The sequence below is a fragment of the Pararge aegeria genome, chromosome Z (assembly GCF_905163445.1).
Source record: "Pararge aegeria chromosome Z, ilParAegt1.1, whole genome shotgun sequence".
Lineage (NCBI taxonomy): Eukaryota > Metazoa > Arthropoda > Insecta > Lepidoptera > Nymphalidae > Pararge > Pararge aegeria.
In genome coordinates, this window is record NC_053208.1 from 25,085,703 (window position 1) to 25,113,108 (window position 27,406).

General features: G+C 37.6%; 1 protein-coding gene across 2 annotated transcripts; it reads left to right on the forward strand.

The window, feature by feature from the left end:
• Window positions 1-3,710: 3,710 nt before the first annotated feature.
• On the forward strand, window positions 3,711-26,186 carry LOC120636132 (solute carrier family 35 member F6). 2 transcript variants are annotated; one of them, XM_039907439.1, is made up of 8 exons: window positions 3,711-3,876; window positions 5,060-5,207; window positions 6,020-6,175; window positions 7,641-7,788; window positions 11,653-11,814; window positions 13,180-13,344; window positions 14,624-14,750; window positions 23,480-26,186. In XM_039907439.1, exons 2-8 carry the CDS (start codon window positions 5,061-5,063, stop codon window positions 23,682-23,684), a joined length of 1,110 nt encoding a protein of 369 aa, XP_039763373.1. In that variant the 5' UTR covers window positions 3,711-3,876; window position 5,060; the 3' UTR covers window positions 23,685-26,186. The 2 variants fall into 2 exon arrangements, with proteins under 2 accessions (XP_039763373.1, XP_039763372.1); XM_039907438.1 differs by having other exon boundaries at window positions 3,711-3,872.
• Window positions 26,187-27,406: the final 1,220 nt, after the last annotated feature.

The window sequence follows — 27,406 nt, forward strand, 5'->3', positions numbered from 1 at the left end:
TTTATTTTTGTTTTATTTGACTTTCCAATACCTACACTTCACAGTTATGTGTGTATGTATGTATCTAAAGCTCTCATAACTTTAGAACGGCTGTATCGATTGGATCGCAATTGGCGGCAATCGAAAGGGCTTCACTAAACTTAGATTTTCTACAATTTCTAGATCGATTCAGACCGATAGATTCCGGGAAATCTCAAAAATAAAAAAACTGTTTTTTTAGAATTACTTTTAAACGGCTCTACCTTCGGATCGAACCCAAAGACTAATCAGCTCTGAAGCTTGATTAGCCCAGTCGATCGCTTCCGGTCCGGTCAAAATCGGTTGATTCGTTCGAAATATATCGAAAACGAAAAATTCTGAAAAAAGTGTTTTTTGAGAATAATTTTGTCAATTTTCGTCTGAATGATTTTTGATCTAGAATTCTTCAAAGGACTCAATAACTGGAATGGCAATCGGATGATTCGTTCAAAAGTTATAGCAATTAGAGAATTTAAAAAATAGTGTTTTATGAAACTTCTATCAGACTTTCGAGCTCGAAGAACAAAATAAGTATGGAATTAGCGGGAACGTTCCCGTACGTTCCCGTTCCCGGTTAACCGTTTTCCTATTTTTTTTATCATTCGGTACCTAAATAGTTTTCCCAGGATATAAACATACAGGATACAACAAACTTAAGCGGGTAATTTTTTTTGTTATCACCATCTCAAAGTAAATTAATATTAAGCTATGAAGTTAGAGCAATGCACACCCAAGATTTTTTATCGTTTAAGTAATCCTTAACATTATAATAGGATTTTTCGGAAAGCTTACGTTTTATATAAACTTACTAATTTACTGAGAGACATCTCAAAGATTTCATTAGGTAATCTGTATAATTCTATCTTCTATATATATAAAAGAGAAAGTGTGTGGGTATGTTCCTCCGAAACGGCTGGATCGATTTCATTGAAACTTTCAGGGAATCTCCGGATTGACCTGGCGAGTAATCCTGTAAAGTTTCCGGACCAACCGTAAAAAACTCTATAGATTTATATATTAGTATAGACTAGCGTACCTAGCCGAAGATTAGAATATAAGATAGCTAGAAGATTACCTAATGAAATCTTTGAGATGTCTCTCAGTAAATTCGTAACTATTAAACTATACATCCGATTGAATTGAAAATTTGCATCCATGTAGAGGATACATTGACTTAATGGATAGGCTAACTTTTTTATAAGTGTTAAATGTCCGAAGTGTATAGCATGGGCGTTAATGATTAGAAAAAATCATAAAAAACTAAATTTTGAATTTTAACTCTTTTAGACATGAAATTTGGTAATTATAAAATAGTATACAATTGCCCTTGAATGAATTAGCAATTTTATGTAGCCTAGTAAACTGTACATTTTCTTTTTAAATTTTGTTATATTTTTATGGGCATAAATTAAATTTTTAAAATACTATGCACCGTCATTATTTTAGCTTCTTTAAATGTAAACCTTTAAATGTTTTATATATGGCACGAAAAGCCCAAAACAAGCCAGGACGAAAATAGAATCTATATCTGCAGCATTTCCCCATAATAAAATGGCGTAGGACATAATGCTGCGATCACTTACAGGAGTCTTATGTGATACTCGTATGCCTATGCAAACCAAAGGAAAGAACGAAACTGACGAAACTCTACAGACAGATTTTCCTGGCGCCAGAAAATTAGGAGACCCGTCCCCATCCGGCGGGTCTATCCGTTTTTTTTGTGGTTATGGCGAATCCGAAGGCTTCTACTCTATTTATGTAATTAAATTACTCATGTATTATACAATACAAATTATATTTTAATATTAGATGGAACTAAAAATTAAGTTTGCTCAGGAAAACAAAAACCCCTGTGTAATGTATACAAAAAGGTAAAATTTTTAGCCGTAATATGTCAAAGTTTTCTTGTTGTCAGGCCTTGAAGACCGAAGAATACACAGCCGTATAATAAAGTAAACGTTTAAAAAAATTTTGTTGAAGGTAGTAGTCTCTTTGTAATGTAAATAGGTATTTATATCAGACTAAAGACATGGCTTTACACCGTACAATGAGATTGAATGTGAATATTAAACATAAAGACATGAATTTATGCCTTCATCATCATCATCATCATCATCATCATCTCAACCAATTGACGTCCACTGCTGGATATAGGTCTTTTGTAGGGAGTTCCACAATGCACGGTCCTGGGCCGCTTGCCTCCAGCGGCTCCCAGCTACTCGCCTGATGTCATCTTTCCACCTCGTTGGGGGCCGACCTACGCTGCGTTTACCGGTGCGGGGTCGCCATTCCAGCACTTTAAGACCCCAACGTCCATCGGTTCTCCGAGCTATGTGCCCCGCCCACTGCCACTTCAGCTTCGCGACTCACTGAGCTATTTCGGTAACTCTAGTTCTTCTACGGATCTCCTCATTTCTGATTTGATCACGTAGCATCTCTACGTGATCAAATAAGACTACTCTCCTAACAAAGCTCTCTCCATAGTGACCCTGAGCCTTCTTATGAGGCCCATAGTTAGCGACCATGTCTCTGATCCGTAAGTCATCACTGGCAACACGCACTGTTCGAAGACTTTAGTCTTCAGCCACTGGGGGATTTTGGACGAGAAGATGTCACGAAGTTTCCCGAACGCTGCCCATCCAAGTTGGATTCGGCGGTTTACCTCTTTCTCGAAATTGACCCTACCTAACTGGATCGTGTGTCCTAGGTATATATACTCGTCTACAATTTCGAGTGTAGAGCTCCCAACAATTATTGGGTGGAGCGATACATGAGCGTTAGACATAATTTTCGTCTTGCTCATGTTCATACGAAGGCCCACATGTTGAGAAACTCTGCTGAGGTCATTGAGCATCGCATTAAGGTCTTCCAGAGTCTCTGCCATTATGACTACATCGTCGGCAAACCGAAATTGAGTGATGTACTCGCTGTTAATATTGAAGCCAAGCCCGTTTCAATCAAGAAGCTTAAAAACGTCCTTAAACAGTAGACCTGTCGCACTCCTCGCTGCAGTTGGATTGGTTTCGTAGTCTGGTCCTGTATACGGACTGACATAGTGGCGTTTTTGTACAAACACTTATAAACTTCGATGAACCGAAGTCAATTCGGCATCTCTGCAGTGACCTTCACACAGCGCAGGTTTTCACCGAATCAAAGGCTTTATCATAATCCACAAACGCTAAGCAAAGTGGCCGGTTATACTTTTGAGTCTTCTGTATAACCTGCCGGAAACAGGCTTGTTCGGGAGGCTGGAAGTCGTCGAACCTATTCGCGAGACGATTCGTAATGACTCTCGAGAACAACTTGTAGACATGGCACAACAGCGAGATAGATCTGTAGTTCTTCAGCAAGGTATTGACACCTTTTTTGAAGAACAGAACCACCACGCTCCTGTGCCATGCCTCTGGCGTTGTGCATTGGTGAATGACGGAATTGAACAACCGCTGAAGGACTTTAAGTATCGGTTTTCCACTCGCTTTCAAGAGTTCTGCTGTGATTCCTTTATCACCCGGTGCCTTGCTGTTCTTAAGCCTGTTGAATTTATGCCTCACAATAAAATAAAATATGAATATTAAAACACTGTAGACGTGGCTGTACGGTGATATACCTTTGCATATAAATAATTAAAAAAAACTACCTTAGGTAATGAAAATGACAGTACATAATTGTTTAGTTTCTCAATAGTTTCTCAGTTTACTTTAAGTACAGTGTTGCTGTAGATTGAATGGGAATTTCAATCTCTTTGTTTAATTTAAAGGCATATCATTTCCTCGCAGATTTCAATTCATTGCAATTCCAATATTATAATCTTCGAACGTTGTTTTAAACAGCAGTTAAAGGAAATAAAATAACAAGTAAGTATGTAAAATGCTTACTTTATTATATTTAAGATAGAATTACACGTAGGTACTTACACGTATTGAAATGATGAAGAAAGCCCTTTTTTCTTTTTAAACTATACTATGTTACTATCTTTTTACTTACTAACTGTTTACATAGGTATGCACTGGCAAAAACAAAAGAACGAGTTCAACGACCGTCTTGAACATTTTCATTTGAAAGTACGTACGTAGTTGTCAAAAAATGAAATGATTTTTATTGTTTTAATTCCCAATAATTCTTAATAATGCATTTATTGTTACATGAATTTCCAGCAAACTGAAAATGTGTAAAACAAATTCTTCATTAATACCTATATCATTTACATACCTCAGTTACTTATTCAATGTGCTCAGTAAATTCTTGAAATACAAGAAACAGTTGAAGCTTTGTTGACCTTTATAAGGCATCACCCATGCACCATTCTATTTTTTTTTTAATATTTACAAAATTATTAAGTAGTGAATGATGATGATTTATCCGTCCATAGTGTAAAACAAAATCACTCTTGCTGTTTGTAAGCTTATATTGTTTATGAAACAGATATTAATTTAGTTGTCTGCAATACTTAAGGGTGATTCATGAGGCAGGGTTAAAGGTAGTTAACATGCATATTATAGTAGAGAAAAGGGCTTAGTTAAATAATCAAAATTCCTCACTTCCATATTTACATAGTTAGCCCACCGGGAGGGCTTGCTACTCATAACTATTAATGTTGCTATTCAACACTAATAAATAAAGAAATAAAAAAACTACAACAACACACATCACAATCTAGCTCCAAAAGTAAGTGTAGCTTGTGTTATGGGTACTAAAATAACTGACAAATATTTTCATTAATAAGATACATAAATAGTTATACCAATAAAGATAAATACCCATATACCAAATATGGTCATCATATATATTCCACCTTGGAAACTGACTCAGAAAGCAGTGTAGCTGCCTTTTGCACCAATTGGCTGTCAAATTGATGTCAATTATATTTGTATTCTTATCTATGTTTAACAAAAGAGTTTTACATGTCACACAAACCACGCACAAACCATCACCACCAAACAGCATTTAAAGCATGGGTTTAGAGAAAGAAGAAGCATAAATATAACAATAACAATATATTTTTTTAATAAGGTCTCTAACTTCTTTTGTACTTTACATTTAGAATGGCGTGGACAAAGTACCAAAAGTTCCTGGCACTCATGATGGTGGTGACAGGTTCCATCAACTCACTTAGTACAAAATGGGCTGATAAAATGGAGTCAAAAAACTCAGTTGGTGAAGTAAAAAAGTTTGTACATCCATTCTTGCAGGTAAGATCCAATTATTATATTATAAAAGAAAACTTAGCTAGATGAATAATTTAATTTTTTAAGAGGCAGCTTTCATACTATTTCTCTAATGTGCAGCTAGTTTTAGGTTAAAAACCTAAAAGAAACCATTCCATGCAATGAATCCAGGATAGAGGCAAATTTAGTCAAGATTGATTTAGCTGCTAACAAAGGATAAATCAAAAGGATTATTCTATGTTACCCTGTGTGCTTTTCAGCAATATTAGGTATGCTCAAAGATACACGCTTATCGTGAGATTGGTGCTGTATTTGTCTCAAGCATCAGAAACAAATTAATAAACAGACACACTCTCATTAGTGTTAGATTTGAGTTTTTTTTAGCAGTAGTGGAGCTTGTTGTTATTGTTGCCTTCTCCGGGGAAGTACTGTCACCATGCTTTCTACTGCTAAGCAGCATTGTTGCAATGTTATGTTCCAGTTTGAAGGACATGGTTGCCGGTGTAATTACAGGCACATGAGGATTAACACCGTCTTGAAACGGACAAGGAGAGCCGACCCCAGATGATGGGAAAAGGCGCAGACAGATGATGAGGCTTAACACCTAGATCTCAATTTGAAGGACACATGGTGGCATATTAGAGGATGTGCAGTGTTTCTCTGTTTATAGGCAGTCATTTTCTACTTACAATCAGGTGGGCCATCTGTTTGGTCCAACAATTATTACTATAAAGAAAATTAAATTGTATTCTCATCTCTTATCATAATTTAATATAGTCAGTATGTAAATTCACTCTTATTAGTTGTAACCATAGAAATTGGCCCACGTTTTTCAGGCATCCGCTATGTTCCTTGGTGAGATGCTATGTCTGCTGACATTCAAAATAGTCTACTGGATAAATCGGAATGAAGATAACCCACAGAACACGCTGATCCAAGGAAACCAGAACTTCAACCCTTTTATACTAATGCCAGCGGCCATGTTTGATTTGGTATGCATTTTTTGTTACTCATTTAGTTACTAGCTCTTGCCATGCCTGTTATTTATCCATGTTACTGTAGGCAGTGAAGCCACTTAGATGCTAAAAGGATGTAACATAAAAGCTTCATAGAAATACTACATTGTTGTAAAAATTTTAATGCTATCCATCTTCTAGTTTACATACTAGACAAGTTAAAAAAGGGATACTAAGCCAATGTATCCCTTTAATAACTCGTTGTGGGTGTTATAGATTTTATTGTAACAAGATCTTTTCCAGAGTTCAATACTTTTAGAGAACTGCACAACTCATAACATAGTACAACCATTGCATTACATTTCTTTATGCTCAAAGTCAAATGGTGTCACAGAATTACTATGGTAACGGCTATTATGCTATGGTTGTCAATGTTATTAAAACAATTCATATATACACTTCATTTGACGACCTGATTGGTCCTAGGTTTAATTCCAATTTGGCGATTTATATTGGGCTAGTTACCACCCTACCTTAGTGTAGATACCTATTGAAGGTATGGGTTTAATATAACTGTCCGTATCCCCTAATAGGGTTAGCACGGGCCGGAGATAAAAATTATATCCCCCGATTACATCCCATAACGAGGGATATAATTAACATATCCACCTCCTCCAGCCTCCTCCTCCACCTCCACCAGTTTACCTCCGGTTATTATTACACATTATTAAAGTTAGAGTCCACTTTAGAATGCCAAAAGTGTATATGAGTAAGGGCATGACCCAGCTATTAAAGGCACGTACCTTATTACCACCTGATAAAAGACTCTTTAGTACTTTTTTCAGGCGGCTAAAGAAGCGTTCCTGCACTACCCGTTTCATGTGCTTCTGACATTCCAAGATATTTATAGGTTTATACTTCACAAAGTGATTTGAGAATAATAGTTTCTGAAAGAACTACATTCTCAGAGCTCACAACTCTACCTCGCTCTACATTGATTACCGCACAGTTGTCTACACCAAATTCCATCCCTATGTCAATGCTAAAGCTCTGAGTTATCTTTAACAATGCCATAAGGTCTGATCGTTTTGATGCATACAGCTTGAGGTCATCCATATACAGTAAGTGAGATATGAGCTAACCACCCCTGCGAAGGCGAAATCCTAGTCCTGAGTCCATCAGCAAGGTACTGAGAGGATTAAGGGCTAGGCAAAACCATAGAGGACTCAAACTATCGCCCTGGAAAATACGAAAAACGAGAATCTACACACATTATTATTAGGATATTATTTCGACTTGTTCACCAGTGCTCAAAGATTTGATAAAGCTGTGGGAGATTCCCCGGGGATATAATTGTCCCCTGCACATGCTAGCCGAGCCGGGCGAACTTGTAGTTGAATGAGAAATAAAAATAAACACGTGTTCACATGCACGCAGATGCAATTTCAATTCACTACAATTAAATAGATGTAGTGTGAAATAATGAATGTTCTGTCCACAGGTTGCAACATCAATAATGTACATTGGGCTTAACTTGACATACGTGAGCAGTTTCCAAATGTTTCGCGGCTCCGTCATAGTATTTGTTGCATTGCTCTCTTCAACTGTCCTCGGTAGAATTATCTCAAGGCGACAAGTACTTGGAATTGGTAAGCTATCCATTTCTTGCATCGATTATAATGTAATTTTAATATTATATATATTACACTAGCGTACAATAAACTTACATCATTAAATTTTTAGTTTAAGTCTCATAATATAATGTCATTTATTTCTCTCCGTATTCATTCTCTTCTATTCTCTTCTCGAGAGGGTGAAGATCATTATCTACACCCATGTACTCCCAACAATATAATATCATCATAGTAAATAAAAGCTGTATTTGACAGTTTGACAGTTCAAAAATAGGAGTGCTCCGATCGTCACCAAACTTTACAGGATTACTCGCCAGGTCAATCCGGAGATTCCCTGAAAGTCCAGCAGTTTCGGAGCCTATACGTAACATAGCCACACACTTTCTCTTTTGTATATATAAATATATATAGAAGATGGATACAGTTGCCCGCGGCCGCGGTGTTTTGGTTTTCATGAATCCTGCGGGTACCATAAGTTAAGTTAAGATACGTTGTATACACGTTGGCCTCCTAATAAATAAATAATAAAATAATAATAAATAAATATTACATCTGATTTCTAAAAGCGACGTTTTAAAAAATATTGTCAAAAACTCTACATATAAAAAAGGATATCAGTAGTGTGAACCTCGGGGTGTAAGCGGATTCCCGCGACTCCGTCTGTGCAACTGCTACCATCTATTGCAATCACCAACCTGCAGTGGCGTGCACTTCATACATGCACAAAAACACTGCTTACCCTATAATTTATATGTAGCTCGTATAGGAGGAGGATTTTTGCCGTTTTATGCAATTTTCCTGCTGTGTGCATACCCTGGTATGAAACCTAGTGCACGCCACTGCTAACCTGTCCTGCAAATCTGCCTCTTCGAAGCTAGTAGTGAACTATTACAGGCTATCGATTAAACACATTTGTATATATTATATACAACGTGTAAATGAAAACCGAAATAATACTTCAGTCTTTTTGGAGGTACATTATATACTGTATCTGAGACTTATCTGTGAAACCGAGACGCTGATAGTTTCCCGAGTAAACCATTGCCATAGTTTTTACTGAAAGAAATCAGATACAGACCTAACATCGTTTTTGTGATTACCTATATCTCTTGAGTAAATATAAAAGAGTTTCTCCTTCCCACGCCCTTTTTGCCTGGTATCATTAACTTATCACCAGGTGAGATTGCGACCAAGGACTAACTATTAGTGGAATAAAAAAAAGATTACAGCTATAAATTAATGTAAAACAGTGATAACATTAATGTGGACAATTACACGGGCTAGCGCAACCTTAATATGCAAAGCGTGCAAAATGTGATCCGCTCCCAGAGGCAGCGTAAACATGATACTTGTTATGATAACATTGAGTGGTAGAATGCGAGACAAATCTATTCATCGTTGCGCTAAGCAACTACTAAACATATCCCGTGACTTTGTTTGCATACCCAACCACGATACATAGCATAAAACGTGTAGCGGAATTATAAAATACTGTGAAAGCATAAGTATATTTCATAAGGACCCTGTAAAGATTTATATTTATTTTTCCATACAAACTAATTCAAAAAATTCTTAGTGTTTACTTATAACAACTATACTATCCACTTGTCAGGCTTTTATTTTCAATAGCTGAAGTTAAAATACCGACACGCGCATAGCACCCACTCTACGCGACGCGTACCTACATAATTAAGTGACAGGAGTCATTTGATTTTTCACAAATAAGTCACAAAGACAGTAAATAATGTACCTACCTCTAATGCTTCAACTACAGCACAATACAATATAATGTTACGTTTATAATACAATATTTAAAATAAATTTATTTATATAATGTAACGTACCTATGTACAGTGGAGTGCATAGAGGATATGCACAGGATATGCAGATGATATAGAATGAAGAAAATCTCCAGTAAGAGTTTAAAAAAACTTAAGGATATGCATTGGAAGTGTTATGAAAAGCAATTATAACTCGTACTGGTGATTTTCTTCAATTTATATCATCGGAATACCCTGTGCATACCCTCTATGCACGCCACTGCGTATGTAAACCCTATTCGACGCAACCATTAAACATAAGTAAGACATCGTATAGTAACAGTAAGGAAACCGATTTTATTGGAGACGCTCAAAATGAAAAAAAAACATTTACGGAATAAAAGCATTGCTCTCTGAGGTATTTTTTTAAATATTTAAAATTTTAAAATCTTTTAAAATCTGAAGTATTATTTCGTTTCCGGAGCACCCTCAGGAGATGTTGTCAATGAATAATTGTTAACAACACATTTTAATGTGTTCTTATTATATCGGAGCGAAACTTGCGTAGAGGGTGCATTGGTGTGGAATAAAATAATTGAAGAAATCATGAATAGCACCATACAGATTCTCCTGCTTTTCGCGGAGTATGGCAAATTAAGCTAAATTTTAATAATGCAAAGAATTAATTCGGCAACGCCCTAAGTCGACGGTAATGCCTTGACATTATAAAAATGCTTTATCGAAGAAGCCAAAGTCCTATACCAAGTTTACGCACATAGTTTGATCAGACGATGACGTCATTTCCCTCGCCACATGTACTTGCATAACCCAGGCGGAGATATTTAGGTATAATCAAACAGTGTAATAAATAATCAGCATGTTGACATGACTCATGGTTCAAATAGTTTGTTGGCTCCGATTTCATTATACAATGTATTGGCTTTGATAAGTGATTTGAACCAGCGGGTTCACAGATTACTTACCTATTATGCAACTGTGCTATTGAAATTATGGCATCGAAATGTGTTAGCTAACGATGGGTCTCATATGAAAGTTCAGAGAAACTTAGCGAGCTATAGAAAGAACTATGCTCGGAGTATATCTCAGTGATCAAATAAGGAATGTTCACTTCCCTGAGCTTTGTTTTTGTAAGTAGGAGGCACCGGATTTGATCTGGGTCGGATTTCATGAAATCAACCGATTGACGTCCCCTGTCGGCCATAGGTCATTTGTAGGGCGTTCAAAACTCCACGATTCTGGGCCGCTTTGTATCCAGCGGTTCCCCGTGACTCGCTTGATGTCGTCTGTCGACTTGGTTGGGGGTCGTCCAACGCTGCGTTTCCCGGTGCGGGGTTTCCACTCCAACACCTTGGAACCCCAACGTCCATCGGTTCTCCGAGCTATGTGCCCCGCCCATTGCCATTTCAGCTTCGCGACCCCTTGAGTTATGTCTGTAACTTTCTTCAACGGATCTCCTCATTTCTGATTTGTTCACGTAGAGATACTCCTAACATACCTCTTTCCATCGCTTGCTGAGTGATTCTGAGCCTGCTTATGAGGCAATTTAGGAATTTATAATTTCTGAAAATTGTCTGATTTCGTGGGAGCTTAGGAGGTTACCAACTTACTGACAAAGACGTGCCGCTAAGCGATCTAGCGTTCCGGTATGATGACGCGTCAAACCGATTAGGAGTATAGAGTTAGCCCGCTACCATCTTAGGCTGCCTTATTACACATCAGGTGAGTTTGCAGTCAAGGGCTAACTTGTAGTTGAATAAAAAATAAAATAATTCTAAAATAGAAACTATACATTCATGGCAACTAAAATAGGAAATAAGTAAATTTGATTCCAAGTTATTTAAATATCTCGTGAATACCGCATCAATTTCACTTATATATTTTTATATTGCAATACTGTTTTTTATTATTTTGTTATTTAATTTATCTTTTTATATTTTAATAACTGGGTTCATACCTTACCTTTCAATAAATATTATACAATTCGTTGTGCTAATATTGCGTTGAATGGACATAGTAAAATCAAATTCTCTATTCAAAAATTAGCTGCCTGCGTGTTGTAAAGATGTTCTCACTTAAAAAAAAACAAACTGTTTTTCAGTTAACGTGATCATCGGCCTCGCGATTGTTGGCGTGACGGACGCCCTCTACCAGTCGGACGAGGCGAAAGGCAGAAATAGTCTCATCACGGGAGACCTCCTCATCATACTCGCCCAGGTCATCACCGCTTGCCAGATGGTCTACGAAGAGAAATATGTCTCCGGTAACTATATTTGTATCTATCTATATTTGACGCCTGATTAGTATCTGGGTCCAAGGCTGTGGGTTTGAGTCCCACAACAAGTTTATTAAGTTTAAGTTAAATTGTATTTATTACTTTTAAGACATCAATATTAATTATTTTAATCCGATTTAATTCATTTTTGTTTTGTCTCCTAATAATTGATTAAGTTATATTTTTTATTATAATTTAGCTTTAAATATTTATACTTTTAAAGGTTTATATTAACTGACTAATAATTAATTGTAAATAATTTATAAGAATGACTTTTTTACATTTTAATGCTGTGATAACCAAAAACAAAAAAAAAGCAAGTTTTAATGTATCTGCTGTTGGTTGTCCTTTATAAATAAATAAATAAATAACTGTAGTTATGTATATATATAAAATATTCAGCAGTCATCTTAGTACCCATAGCTAAAGCTACGCTTACTTTGGGGCTAGACGGCGATGTGTATTATTTATATTGTTAAACATATTGGGTTAGGCTCACATAAATAAAATACAGTGCACACAATACTTTGTACCTCGAGATTTATTTGAGTTACCTACTAGGTAAACATTTTCATACGAATACTTTACTTTCGATTTATTTAAAGCAGGTACTTATAATTTATCATAATACCTGCCGACTTAATAGGTTTGAATAGTTTTACAAAGTTTAATTATCATGTCTCAACTTTAACCGTTCTTATTGTTTGGTCAGAATGGTGCTTCTAGCAACTAGGTTTAATGTAATTGTAATACATAAAACCATCTTCAATGTCATTTGCAACTTCTGGTTTGTAAGAAAGTACTTATCAACGACTCCCGTCAATAAAACTGGTTGTTCGTTTTACTTTTCTTTATAGACAATTACTTCTTCCCATAATTAGGTGTAATAGTACAGCATCACCTTTTAACCTTCTACCAACTGTACTTTTTAGTTCACTATTCTCCGTTTTCCCACCATCACCGGTTAATTCCCCTTTTCCCCTTATTCTTCCCACTGACATTTACATTCCTCCTACCAAGACCTACAGTCTTCGTTCAGAAATCGGGACTACTCAACAACTGCTGTCGTATCGATATAATTTCCTTGATCCTAACTGATTATTAGTTCTGTTTATTACAATTTGTTTGTTTGGATACTTTATTTATTTATTTTTATTCCAAATGTAAGACCATATTATATTAATTTGTTTATTTAATGCTGCTTCGCGGCAGAAGTAAGCATGGTACTATTCCGGACGAGGTCCGTCACAAAAAGGTTCTACTTCTAAAACACTTTTCCGTAGCCGCAGGTTTTGCCCGAATAACAGATAGGACCGTATCTGTACATTTGCTCACGGAAGTCTTTATTTGCAGGGTTGAACATTCCGGCTTTACAAGCTGTGGGGTGGGAAGGGGTGTTTGGGTTCTCAGTTCTATCGTCGCTGCTGGTCGTGTTCTACTGGATACCCGCGCCTCCCCACTTCGACTCTAACCCGAGGGGCACGGTGGAAGACGTCATAGACGGCCTTGTTCAGATCGGTACGTATACCTATTTAGTGTTACAGTTGCGGTTATAGATTATAGATGAATGAATGAATGATCACACTTTTATTGTACACAACATAAACATATAGAATAATTGAAAATAAAAACATAACAGAACGTATACAATTTGGCATATTATGTATTCCAATTAATACCTCATACGGGGTCCATGCAAGAAGTAATCTAGAATTAGATTCGTTTAATGTTCACACGGTAGTAGGTACACACAGAAGTCAGTTTTCAGTTAGAAGAAGATAAACTATATCTAGTAAAGAAGCAGAAAGAGTATTGAGAGACAGTGACAAACGTATGGCAGAGCGATAATGACAAGCGTCAAGCGACACATGGTTGCGTGCGTGCGTGTGCGTGTGCGTATGAGAAACGAGTTAAAGAGTTGGCCGCGCGTTTTTAATGCTGTAAAATATGGATGACGTTATGACGGATACGACTATCGTGTTTATTATTTGTAATGATAATTAGTTTAATGTTTAATTTTTATTTAAATGTTGAGTCGACCGTTGTTGTTCCGATCGTCGTTTCAGTCAATGGTCTTCTCGCGAAAAGCTTCGACCAACATCTAAAGAAGCTTTCGCTTGGTTGTTGGATCAAGGGTCGGATACAGAAGGCAGTAGTCCTTGAAACGGCGCGTATTGTGAGGAGGTTCCTCACTCTGGAGCCCTGACCACCGGTTGCTTGGGCATTCAAAAGCCCCGCAAGCGGAGGGTGGAAGTTTTTTTTTTATAAATTTTTAATAGTGTTTTTTAATTTATTCTTAAGCATTGTTAATAATTTATAAAAAAAGAAAAATAATAAATGATAGTTAAATAATAGTAGTAAAAATTAGTTTAATATATTTATAAAATAAATAATAGAAAATAATTAATATCACATATAAGTGTTGTTTGTGTGTATTTGTATATATTTTAGTGTGAGGATGTAGGCTAAAGTATTGACGTCCTCCTTTTGCTTAGCGGTTTGGGGTTTTAAGAGGTCTCTGGTACGCTCGTCGGCAGGGTCAATTTAGAATTTTATGATATCTGAATTTTCGTACGTATTGCGTATTTTCTATTGACGAATTTTCAACACCAGCTCCAAGCAGTTAGGAAATTGGCGGTGTAAACCTCCGGGCCTCGGAGAGCACTAGCCGCCGTCACTAGCGACCATGTTTCGGAGCAATAGGTCATCACTGAACCTGAACATTATGAACGTTGTGATCCTAGTAATAAGGTACTTTGTAACAATACTGAAACAGGTACTCCGTATGTATTTCCAGGTAACAACCCTCTGTTGCTGGTCGCCATACTAGGAACTGTAGTATCGATCGCGTTCTTCAACTTCGCCGGCATCAGTGTCACTAAGGAGATGTCTGCTACCACCAGAATGGTTCTGGATTCCGTCAGGTAATTTTTGGGCTGGCCTCACACAGCCGGAATGTCTCTCTAAATTTATAATCTTAAATATCCGCACTTTGCCTCCACACATATCTTAAAAATTCTGATTGATCAGTATTGTGATGACCGACACATTTTTTTCCTTTCATAAATTTCCAGGTACTAAAAATTACAATATAACCTTAAGACTAATTAATAACATGTTAACATCAGTGGCGGTACTACCATACAAGCCGAAAAGCCGGGCTTGCGTTACAATAAATATCTCTTTTAAATTTTTCTCGACTATTCCGAAATCATCATCACATCAACCGATAGACGTCCACTGCTGGACATAGGTCTTTTGTAGGGAGTTCCAAGTTCCACGATTCTGAGCCGCTTGGATCCAACGGCTACCTGCGACGCGCTTAATGTCGTCTGTCCACCTCGTTGGGGGTCGACCAACGCTGCGCTTACCAGTACGGGGCTGCCATTCCAGCACCTTGGGACCCCAACGTCCATCCTTTCTCCGAACTATGTGCCCGGCCCATTGCCACTTAAGCTTCGCGACTCGTTGAGCTATGTCGGTAACTTTGGTTCTTCTACGAATCTCCACATTTCTGATTCGATCGCGTAGAGATACTCCGAGCATAGCTCTCTCCATCGCCCGCTGAGTGACTCTAAGCCTTCTTATGAGGCCCACAGTTAACGACCATGTTTCAGAGCCATAGGTCATCACTGGCAACACGCACTGTTCGAAGACTTTCGTCTTCAGGCACTGAGGGATTTTTGACGAAAAGATGGCACGAAGTTTCCCGAACGCTGCCCATCCGAGTTGGATTCGGCGGTTCACCTCCTTCTCGAAATTGGACCTACCTAACTGGATCGTGTGTCCTAGGTATACTTATTCGTCAACAATTTCGAGTGCAGTGTTCTCAACGATTACTGGTTGAAGCGGAACATGAGCATTAGACATAATCTTCGTCTTGCTCATGTTCATTCGTAGGCCAACCTGTTGAGAAGCTCTGCTGAGGCCATTGAGCATCGTATTTAGGTCTCCCAGAGTCTCTGCCATTATGACCACATCGTCGGCAAACCAAAGTTGAGTGATGTACTCGCCGTTAATGTTGATGCCAAGTCCGTTCCAATCCAGAAGCTTAAAGACGTCCTCCAACGCAGCGGTAAATAACTCCCTGTCGCACGCCTCGCTGCAATTGGATTGGTCTCGTAGTCTGATCCTGTATACGAACTGACATAGTGGCGTTTTTGTACAAACACTGCAACACTTGGATATACCGGTAGTCAATTCGGCATCTCTGCAGTGACCTAAACACAGCCCAAGTTTCCACCGAATCAAAGGCTTTTTCATAGTCCACACACGCTAAGCAAAGTGGCCGGTTATACTCTTCAGTCTTCTGTATAACCTGCCGCAGCGTATGAATGTGGTCTATGGTACTAAAGCCCTTACGGAAACCGGCTTGTTCGGGAGGCTGGAAGTCATCAAACCTACGAGCGAGACGATTCGTAACGACTCTCGAAAACAGCTTGTAGATATGACTCAGCAGCGAGATGGGTCTGTAATTCTTCAACAAGGTATTATCACCTTTTTTGAAGAACAGAACCACCACACTCCTGTGCCATGCCTCTGGCGTTGTGCCTTGGTGAATAACGGAATCAAACAATCGCTGAAGGACTTTCAGTATCGGTTTTCCACCTGCCTTCAGGAGTTCTGCCGTTATTCCGTCATCACCCGGCGCCTTGCCATTTTTAAGCTGCTTGAGAGCCACACTAATCTCGTATAGGCTGACGTCTGGGATATCTTCGGTATAGTGTCGAGTTAATTTGGCTCTAGGATCCTTAGCCAAATCTTCAACAGGCGTCTGTACTGTGGTGTACAACTGTCCATAAAAGTTCTCAACCTCACCCAAGATCTCAGGTTTGGAAGAGACAAGACTACCATTATTGGTCTTCAGTCGCATCAACTGGCTCTGACCGATAGACAGATCTCTAGCGAACACTTTAGAGCCTCTGTTTTGCTCGATGGCATTTTTAATACGCTCTGTATTGAAGTGCCGCATATCACGAGTCTGTGATTTAGAGATCTGCCTATTAATCCGCCGGTAAGCGGACGCGTCTGCTATAGACTGTAGTCTCATCTCTTGCCTCTCCGTCATAAGCTTGAGTGTATTGGTTGAGAACCTATTGGCCTTGTTTCTACGGTGGGTCTTGTAGAATTTGGACCCGACTGTTTGGACAGTTTCCACCAGCCTGTTGTTCAAATCGTTCACAGTGTCGCAATCTGCTAGGCAACCGAACCGGTTCTGTAGTTCTAGTTGAAAGCTCTCGGGGTTTTGAATATGGGCACGAGTAGGCCGGAGTGTAGACTTCACCAGTCTGACTCTTTCAAGTTGAACGTTTATACTCAATGTGCCTCTTACCATACGGTGATCGCTTCCGGTTTTAACCCTGTTGATCACAGAGACATCATTGAATACATGCCGTTTGGTCGACATGATGAAGTCGATTTCGTTTCTCGTGGAACCATCGGGGCTTATCCAGGTCCATTTCCTGTGTGGCCGCTTCTTGAAGAAGGAGTTCATCATATAAAGGCCCTCCTTCTCCATGAAGTCAGCCAACATTTGACCCCTGTGGTTCCGTTGCCCATACCCAAATTGCCCCACCCTCAACTCTGAACCAGTTCGCTCGCCAAGCTTCGCGTTGAAATCCCCCATCACAATATTGTAGTAGGTGTTCGAGGCATGTATGGCTTTTGAAATGTCCTCATACAAAACCTCTACATCCTCGTCTGGGTCCGAAGTCGGCGCGTATACCTGTATGACCTTCAACGAATACCGTTTGGTAATTCTGAGTATAAGGTATGCTACCCTGCTCGACACACTTTCGACTTTTACAACATTGTTGACGAGAGACTTGTGGACGATAAACCCGACACCACCCTGTGACTGTTGGTCACCCTCCCGGTAGTAAAACAAGTTGCCGGATTCCAAGATTATCGAGTCCTCCCCCTCTCGCCGGACTTCAGACAATCCTATAATATCCCAGCGCAACTTGCTCACCACTTCTTCCAGCTCAATCACCTTTCCATCGGTCCTCAACGTGCGTGCGTTGTATGTTGCCAGGTCAAGTCGTCGGGGTTGGCAGCAGAATCTCTGCCGGAGATTCTTAACACCCCTTGCCCCGCCGTTACCATAACCGCTGCCAGAGCCAGGAATAGCGGGGCCGCCGGGAACTAGGGGCTGTGGTTTTTTCCTCCTTCCCATTAAAGATATGCCCGATAATGACCACGCTGGGCAGGCGGGTTGGTCATCGCAGGGCTAGACTGATCGCCCCGGCGTCGCTGCTGCCCGACACCGGTCTGTGCCATTTGTTCAGCCTAGCCAATTCGAAGTGGTTATACCGCCACTTGTCGGTCGCCAGAGCCTCGTCGGTTAAACGGCAGGGTGCACCACGTGCAGGTGAGGTTGGCAATCTGGGAGGCTGACTGGTACTAGCCACGCCCACTTACACCCATTCCGAAATGAAATTAACAAAATAATTAAAACTTGATAGCAATGATGATATAAATACATTTTTTAACTTTTGCTCACTAATGTATATACTCTTTGTCTACTTTACTTGTCTCGCTCACACTCATTTGCTTTTATGGAGCTTTTATTTTACTGCTCTCTCTCATAGAAATTTCAATGTATTTAGCAGAGACAATCTAGATTATTGAATAATTTAGTATGGAGATCAAATGCCTGATTGCGAGTTGAAGTTAGTGAAGATGACCAGCGAGCGAATTGAAACAACTTCACGCGTGTTATTATTTGCGTTACAACTAGTTGACACTTGACAGATTCATTATTATTGATTAGTAACTAGTTAGGAGTTTATTATTGTTCTTTTTTGAGTTGAATAGTGGTTTTTACTGGTTTGTTTTCTTACAAATTATAGTAAATATTGTTAAATATGAGCTCCAATTGTGTGCAAATTATTTCTGTGGCGAAATCAAAAAATAATTGGCGAACAACAGGTAAATTTTTGCATATTTTGTTTCTAATGAAAAGAATGGTTGGAACGCGGCTGGTTACGACATAAATTACCAGGCATCATAAGAATTAAAGAGAGCAGAACTCAAAGAAACACTTTTTAATTTTGGCAAACAATGCATAGAAACTTCTTTATCATAATTCGCGTGCTGACCCTAACCGTAGTGTTTTTCAAAGATTTGTTGATATGGTTTGTCATTTAGCACAACAAGAATGGTGACTTAGAGATCATGACGAGTTAAATTTGTCCTTTAGGTAACTGGGCTTGCTCAAACTCAAAACCCTAGGCACGCCACTGGTTAACATTAGTTTATATCTAAGAACTAGGTCTAATGACTTATCTCAGAAAGGCTATCATGGACAGGAGACAATTACCTCCCGGGCGAAAGGATAAAAATGTATCTTCTCCCATAGCTGTAACAACTCTCAGAGCAATGGCGGACAATTGGAAACAATATCCTAATAATACATGTGTTATAACAAACGAGGGTGAACTTCTCCTATTCCACGAGGCCGTGCTTTAGCAGTTGGTCACGTTAATAATTATATTCCCCGTCAGGGGATATAATTGTTGGATCCTACCTGTGCTAGCCAGCAGGTGTTCATAATATGGGAGACACTTTGTTATTGTAATCTTTAAATTGCACTAGCACTCTACACTAGCTCAAAAGGCTTAGTCCTTTTGAGTCTTCTCACTATGTCGAGGAGGTGGATGGTCTTGACATATGCATGATGATGAAGCCTTTGTTCATGGGCGTCAGCATATTTTTTAATAAATTTGTCTATAAAGTCCATTTCCTACATACCAGAGAGCATCAACGATTCGCCACGCTGGTTAATTAATTTATTAGTTTGTAAACTAATATAATATGGACTAACATTTGGAATAAATATAAATAAATAAAACATCCAAACAAACAAATTGTAATAAACAGCACTAAGAATCAGTTAGGATTCTCGATTCCTGAACGAAAGCTGTAGGTCTTGGTAGGCGGAATGTCAATGTCAGTAGGAAAAAAGGGGGAATTAACCGGTGATGGTGGAAAAACAAGCATGGTTAAAACTAAAAAGTACAGTTGATAGAAGTTTAAAAGGTCATTCTGCTCTCTTACACCTAATTATGAGAAGAAGTAATTGTTAATAAAGGAAAGTAAAATGAACAACCACTTTAATTGCGAGTCATTGAAACGTACTTTCTTACAAACCACAAGTTGCTGACGAGATTGGAGATGAGTATTAACACATTTACATTAAACTTAGTTGCTAGAATCCGTTATAAGCACCATTGTGACAAAATAATAATCGGTTATAGTTTAGGCATGATAATTAAACTTTATAAAACTATTCAAACCTATCATTTTTCATACTAATACTTTGCTTTCGCTTTAAATAAAGCAAAAGCAAAGTATTAGTATGAAAAATGTTTACCTAGTAGGTAACTAAAATAAATCTCGAAGTACAAAGTAAATAAATAACTGTATTTTATTTATGAGAGCCTAACCCAATATTTCTAACAATATATAACTAATGTATTAATAATCCACTGTTTTCAAAATAAAGTACTCAGAGGAATGTATGAGGTTGTACCAAAGTACAAACCCCATAGCTGTATGTCATAGGTCCATACTGGCGTCAAGACTTGTTTGTATAAGAGCATCTAATTTTCAGTTGAAAACCTTTCTACTAATGAGACATTTTTTTGTATCTAATTTCTAACTTCTTCTCTCTTTTTGTTGACATGCGCTAGGTTTGTCAAGCGTCATTCCAAGATATTTTGTCGTATTGGCATGAGGTATTTTTGTGTCTTTGTCTTGTTTAGCTTTATTCGCCATTTTTCATCCATTTGATAAGTTGATATCTGCTATGATGGCGGTGTCGTCGGCCAAAGTGGCGATAGTATTGTGTTCGAGTACTTGATCATCACAAGTATATAAAAGGTGTAAGAGAGGTCCTAAGACACTTCCTTGTGGAACTCCAGCTTATTTTTCTTAAAGTTCAGAGTAAGCTTTATCTTGCCTTATCCTAAATGCTCTGTTAGATAAATACGATTCTACGTCCGAGTATTATTGTGGCAGTAATGCTTTGAATTGGTATAGAAGACCCTCAAGGCTGACCCATTTTCGCATTTATAATATTAATATGGATTCATATCCCACTGCTGCATCTTAAGAGTATAGACCTACAACTACAAGGAAGGATTTCTAGTATCCTTTTCCTCCTCTACCATCAGCAGTGATCAGACGTACGGCGATAGGTATTAGCCATTAGCGTACTATTGTTTAAATCATATCTTCTACTTGAGAAGAATGATTTTCCAAAAAAAAACTTTTTACAATAAATAAATATACGACCTCCAGCTTGAACACGCTATATAAGGGTTTCTAGAGAACCAAACGATAGCGCGATATACTTCTGCACGATATACTTGTGCCGCCATCTATCGCCGCCTCCAGCAACTCATACGTGCGAATGTAAAAATTTTAAACAAAATGGTTTAAACAGTAGGTTTAAAAATGTTTTCCGAGTACCTAGCTTATTTAAAAAAATTTAGCTGATCCACTTTTTATATATTAAGATATATGGTAGCTTAGCGAACAATACTCTGCATGACAAATTAGTACAGCTTTAAACAGTTCTATATATATGTGACGCGTGCCCACTTCACTGGGAGTTTAACATTTATATGTGTCCGTGTTCGTTTAATACTGAGTGCTACAATTTATTTCCCGACTTCCTGGCTGATATTTTTACTACATATGTGCGTATGTAAACACGTGCCAATCTGGCTATATTATCAGTAGTTACAAATGAGTGAATGAAATGATAATGATTGAATAAATGTTAATTTTTATTGTTCAAAATTTATCTGTATACTGTATTAGATGATATGATATTTGGGTAGTTCTACTCACGGTAGAATTTAATAACATTAAGTGACCCTCCATTTTTTGTAACTAATTTGTATAAAAAGTGAGAGACCGAGAATTCACTACATTATATCTAATATTAGTGCTGCTACATCTAGTAGTGCTGTTAGGCAATTTTTTTTCTTCTAACGTTTTTATAAATATAGCTGTTATTCTATGCACCTGATCTATTGTAGAATGCATCTCTCTAAAACCGAACTGACATAAAATTCTTTTTATTTAAAAAAGGAGCAATAGTTTTTAAAAAAGGTTTGATATAATCGTATCAGAGAGATTGGTCTATATGACGCAACATAATTTGGTGTCTTTCCTGGTTTGGCAATCATAATTACCACTACAACTTTCCACATTTTAATCTAAATTCCGCATTTATCAGAGTTGTGAATATTATGATTTCTTTACTTTGGACCGATTGGCGCAGTGGGCAGCGACCCTGCTTTTCGAGTCCAAGGCCGTGGCTTCGATTCTCACAACTGGAAAATGTTTCTGTGATGAACATGACTGTTTATCAGTGTCTGGGTGTTTATATGTCTATTATAAGTATTTATGTATATATTATTCATTAAAAATATTCATCAGTGATCTTAGTACCCATAACACAAGCTACGCTTACTTTTTTTGGGGCGATGTGTGTATTGTCGTATTATATTTATTTATTATTATTATATCCAGGTGATTTATTGAGACTTAGTTTATTTATTTCTCTAATTATTTCTTTCGGTGTTACTTGATAGATGGGCGTGTTTTCTTGATTTATTTCTACTCTAGTAAGTTCAATATTAAATGATCATTAGGTTGAAATATCTGTTGCCATTGCCATGCCATTTCCCCCTTGTTTCCTCTTCTCGGTGTATTCTTGAATATATTTTGGGTAGACTGGAAATAGTTCCTTTGGGTTTTTTTAGTTCCGGGGTATTGTTTCAGACTTATTGTTTAATATTAACTAAAAACTAGAATTTTCTATAGTATCCTTATATACTCGATATACGAGTATATAAGGATACTATAGAAAATTCGTATGTTGTAGTCCTTACCTTTACTGCCACAGCTTGAATTTTCTGCACTTCCTATTTTATATCTTGATAGCGATACAAGTTTTCTTCGATTTCTATATTCGTTAAATTTTATATATTGTATAGCTTTGTAAAATGTATGCCGAATATTACACATTTGTCACCTTTTTGAGTATCTAGGACTAGTTGTAGTTCATGTTTATTCCACTCAGTAAGCACTTATTTGCAATTATGAAATGCAAATGGATAAATATTTGAATTATTATTAATTATGTTGTCGAGTTAAGCAGATTTTCTGGTAAATTATTGGGAAGCGAATTTAGTTTGACAATGACGATGAGAAGGGCTTAGTCCACTACGCTGGCCCACTATGCAGAACTCTCAGACATGCAGGTTTCCTGACCGTGTTTCCCTTCTAAGTTAAAGCAAGTTACAAGTCGACGGCCGATTTGCGCAGTGGGCAGCGACCCTGCTTTCCGAGTTCAAGGCCGTGGGCTCGATTTCCACAACTGGACAATATTTGTGTGATGAACATGAATGTTTTCCAGTGTCTGGGTGTTTATCTATATATTATAAGTATTTATGTATATTATTCATAAAAATTATTCATCAGTTACCTTAGTACCCATAACACAAGCTACGCTTACTTTGGGACTAGATGGCGATGTGTGTATTGTCGTAGTGTATTTATTTATTTATAGTCCACCAAGGCCAGCCAATTCTAATAGACTGTAGTAAGAGGCTATAATCGGCTTATCTATTTCTAGGACCATAGTGATTTGGTCGGTGTCGCTCGCGGTGGCGTGGCAGGCCTTCCACTGGCAACACCTCATCGGGTTCGCGATACTGATATGCGGACTGTGCGCTTACAACGGTATACTGCCGAGACCGTGTTGGCGCAAGACACAAACCGCCGAGGATGAAGACAGAATTATCGACACCGAAGCGGTTGGACACGAGGAGCTCGCATAGACCGTATCATATTTTTCACTTTTAATAGTCTTTTTAATAGTTACGATCGTTTTTTATCATAATTCTTATCGGTTTGTACTGATTTTAGGATTGTGCGCGTAAAATTGTATACCGCAAAGATCGATCGCGGTAAGACACAACCTGTCAGGCTTGTCGACACCGAAGTGGTTGGACATGAACTCGCATCGAACGTATAATATTTCTCACAGAGTCCGTTTTGTCACTTTTAATAGTTACGTTCCTTTTTGTCATACTTCTCATCGGTTTTTTTTTTATTTTAAGATTGTGCGCGTAAAATTGTATACCGCAAAGATCGTGCTTCGGTAAGACACAACCTGTCAGGCTTGTCGACACCGAAGTGGTTGGACATGAACTCGCATCGAACGTATAATATTTCTCACACAGTCCGTTTTGTCACTTTTAATAGTTACGTTCCTTTTTGTAATACATCGGTTTTTTTTTTATTTTAAGATTGTGCGCGTAAAATTGTATACCGCAAAGATCGTGCTTCGGTAAGACACAACCTGTCAGGCTTGTCGACACCGAAGTGGTTGGACATGAACTCGCATCGAACGTATAATATTTCTCACACAGTCCGTTTTGTCACTTTTAATAGTTACGTTCCTTTTTGTCATACTTCTCATCGGTTTTTTTTTTATTTTAAGATTGTGCGCGTAAAATTGTATACCGCAAAGATCGTGCTTCGGTAAGACACAACCTGTCAGGCTTGTCGACACCGAAGTGGTTGGACATGAACTCGCATCGAACGTATAATATTTCTCACACAGTCCGTTTTGTCACTTTTAAAAGTTCCGTTACTTTTTTTTTTATATTTCTTCGTCGGCTTTTTACTGATTTGAGGATTGTGTGCGAGCAACGATATTTTGAAAAAACTGTGCTTCGGTAAGACACTACCTGTAAGGATTCTCGACACAGAATCCGTTGGACACGAGGATCTCGCATAGACCGTATCATATTACTCACAAGTCTTAAAATTAAAAGTCATTGTTTTTACCTAATTAGTCTTGGGAATGAAATTACCATGTCGATTGGTCGCGGACTTTACTTCGCTCGAATATCACATTTGCAAAATGTGTCGCAACTGAGGCGAGTGGACTCAATTTATCCGTCATTACTGTCACGCAACAAATGGGTGTTTTGTCTAAATGCGTCACAGAAATTACGGATAAATGATGACACGAGTTCTATTTTTCTTCAAAAAGCCGAACTATTCATACGCTTCTAGCGGATTACGCACGTGGCTTTATTGTACCTGTGAAGTGTCACGTTTTACGTAATTTTATGTATTTTGCGGGTAGTTCAATCTTATTAATTTATAATCTTGATATGGGTTGGAACAGACTTATCAGGACCATAAAACTAGCAATATTAACCAAACGGTGCCTTAGACTGTAGTTGTTTTCCATGTACTAACGGACTGACTAAATAGACGGACAGAAACCCACTAAGGGTAGCAGTCAAATAAACTGCACGTCTCTCAGTGATCAGGTGAAATAGAAGTCAAGCGTAAGTTAGCCTCTGAATTAGAAAAGTTGTTTAAACTTATCATATTATATAACTTCCATTCATTATAATGACCAACCGTTTAATTTGACGAGTATTTCTCCTTTGACAATGCTGTTTCGGCTGTACACAGATCTAGTTTTGTGAACACAACGTTACATTTTTTTACTTTATTCCCACGCATGAGACAAATTTAATAATACGCTTTGAAATTTGTATTCCTACCCATTTAAACTGTATCCAAATAGTGGAGGAAACTAAGGGTTGAAAATATTTATTATCGTTTCGTTTTCGTTCATATAAATTTATTTGAAAACGGTATGTCAAATCTTTCACTGGTTTTTGGATGAACGCACGGGTTGAGAGTTCGCTACCTGGCAAGTATCGAAATGGAATAAATGAGGTCAATCAACCCAGTTAACTGGCACACAAGGAAACTGGTTGCATTAACCAGTTTCCTTGTGTGCCTTGCATGATCTCAATTATTAGCAGGTCAAAACAACCTTATTTTCCAAACTCAATCCGCTAATATGAATTGCTATATTTAGCTGAAGAGTTTGTTTTTGGTTAGAATAAGCTAATTTCTAGAAATAGGCCTAATTAGAAAACATGTTTTGCATTTTATAACCCTATTCTTGAGGGAAAATATAAGATTTTAAAACAGTGGGATGGATTGGCGACGCGGCGCGTTCTGTCGGGGTTATTGTGTTAAATTACGTGTGAAAGTTTGTATGGTAAAAAAATTACTTATTAGAAACTGTAAAACTTAGAACAGTCTTTCAAGAGATTTCTGTACGACCGAAATAGCACCACTAAGTTGGGTCATTATTTATTATAAGACAAATTATTGTGATATTTAAATGAATTTCTATTAATAAATAAATATATGTACCAATATAATTAAATTTCGATTTAAGTGATTGAAAAGATAACGATTAATGAACATTCTTATTTTAATAAATGGATTATAATATGTAAGTTTTTTTTTTTGATTCGTAGTACATTCCCAAAAAAGCCTTGTGTATAAGCACTTTTGTTCTAGAGAATCCGGAGTGGAGAAACTGAGTAGTTGCTCTTTTTCAACATCTTATGAGACATGAAAGTGGAGTTGCCTGCTACCTGCCTTGTGAACCTTGTCCATGTAACCCTTTATCCAAGGATAATAATAAAAAAATAAACTTTTTAAGACTGTTAAATAAGGAATACCAACTAATGTAAACGTAGGCTTCCAAAGGTATTTGGTTTAAAAGTTTTCTGTCATTGATTTAGATGGCGCTGTACGATTTACGTTACTACTTTACGTTCTCTAGTACTTAAAAAATGGCCTTACCAGGTTCTTGTGGAAAATAATTAGCCAAACCTAGAGAACTTTATGTAACTTAAATATAGCCTTAACGCCTTTGACGTAAGTGTCGGTAGTTTCAAAGTTCGCGCGATACCCGATGAACAGATCGTGCGTTTTAAATATTTAGGCAAAACTATTGGGTTATAAAATGAAATCTCCAGTATGAGTTGTAAAAAACCTAAATATAGACATTGTAAGAGCTATAAAAAGCCTACCCTTAAGTATTTATAACTCTTACTGGATATTTTATTCATTTTATATCATCTGCATACCCTGTGCATACCCTATATGCACGCCACTGTGCTTTATCATGAATAAAAACCTACTTAAAAGATAGAATTCAATGTGTTGAAATATCAAGTATAAAAAGGAATTTTATAGCCAGACACTTTAGATCATCTAATAGACGTAACGAATATGGAATACCACAGGGTAGCATTCTTGGACCACTATTATTCATATTGTCTATTAATGATCTCCCTGATGCAAGTACCTGACAAATGTATCCTTTACGCCGATGACATGTCTATTATTAAAACGTGTACTGAAAACATAAATAATAAAAAAAAAATACAATTAAATTGACAGTACAATGGCTTCTTGACAATAATCTAAACGTAAATTTGACTAAAACAAACACACACACAAACAAACAAACACATACACAAACACATACACTCACACTCACACACAAAAGACATCCTACATACATCCATCCTCAGAAACTTATAATATAAGTAGGATGGTACGAATGCATTCGATCGTTGCCCCATTGCGACTTTCTGGTATGTGTGAAGAGTTATGCATCTCCGACAATATTTATCAGATCTTGATTAAAATTAGACAATACATT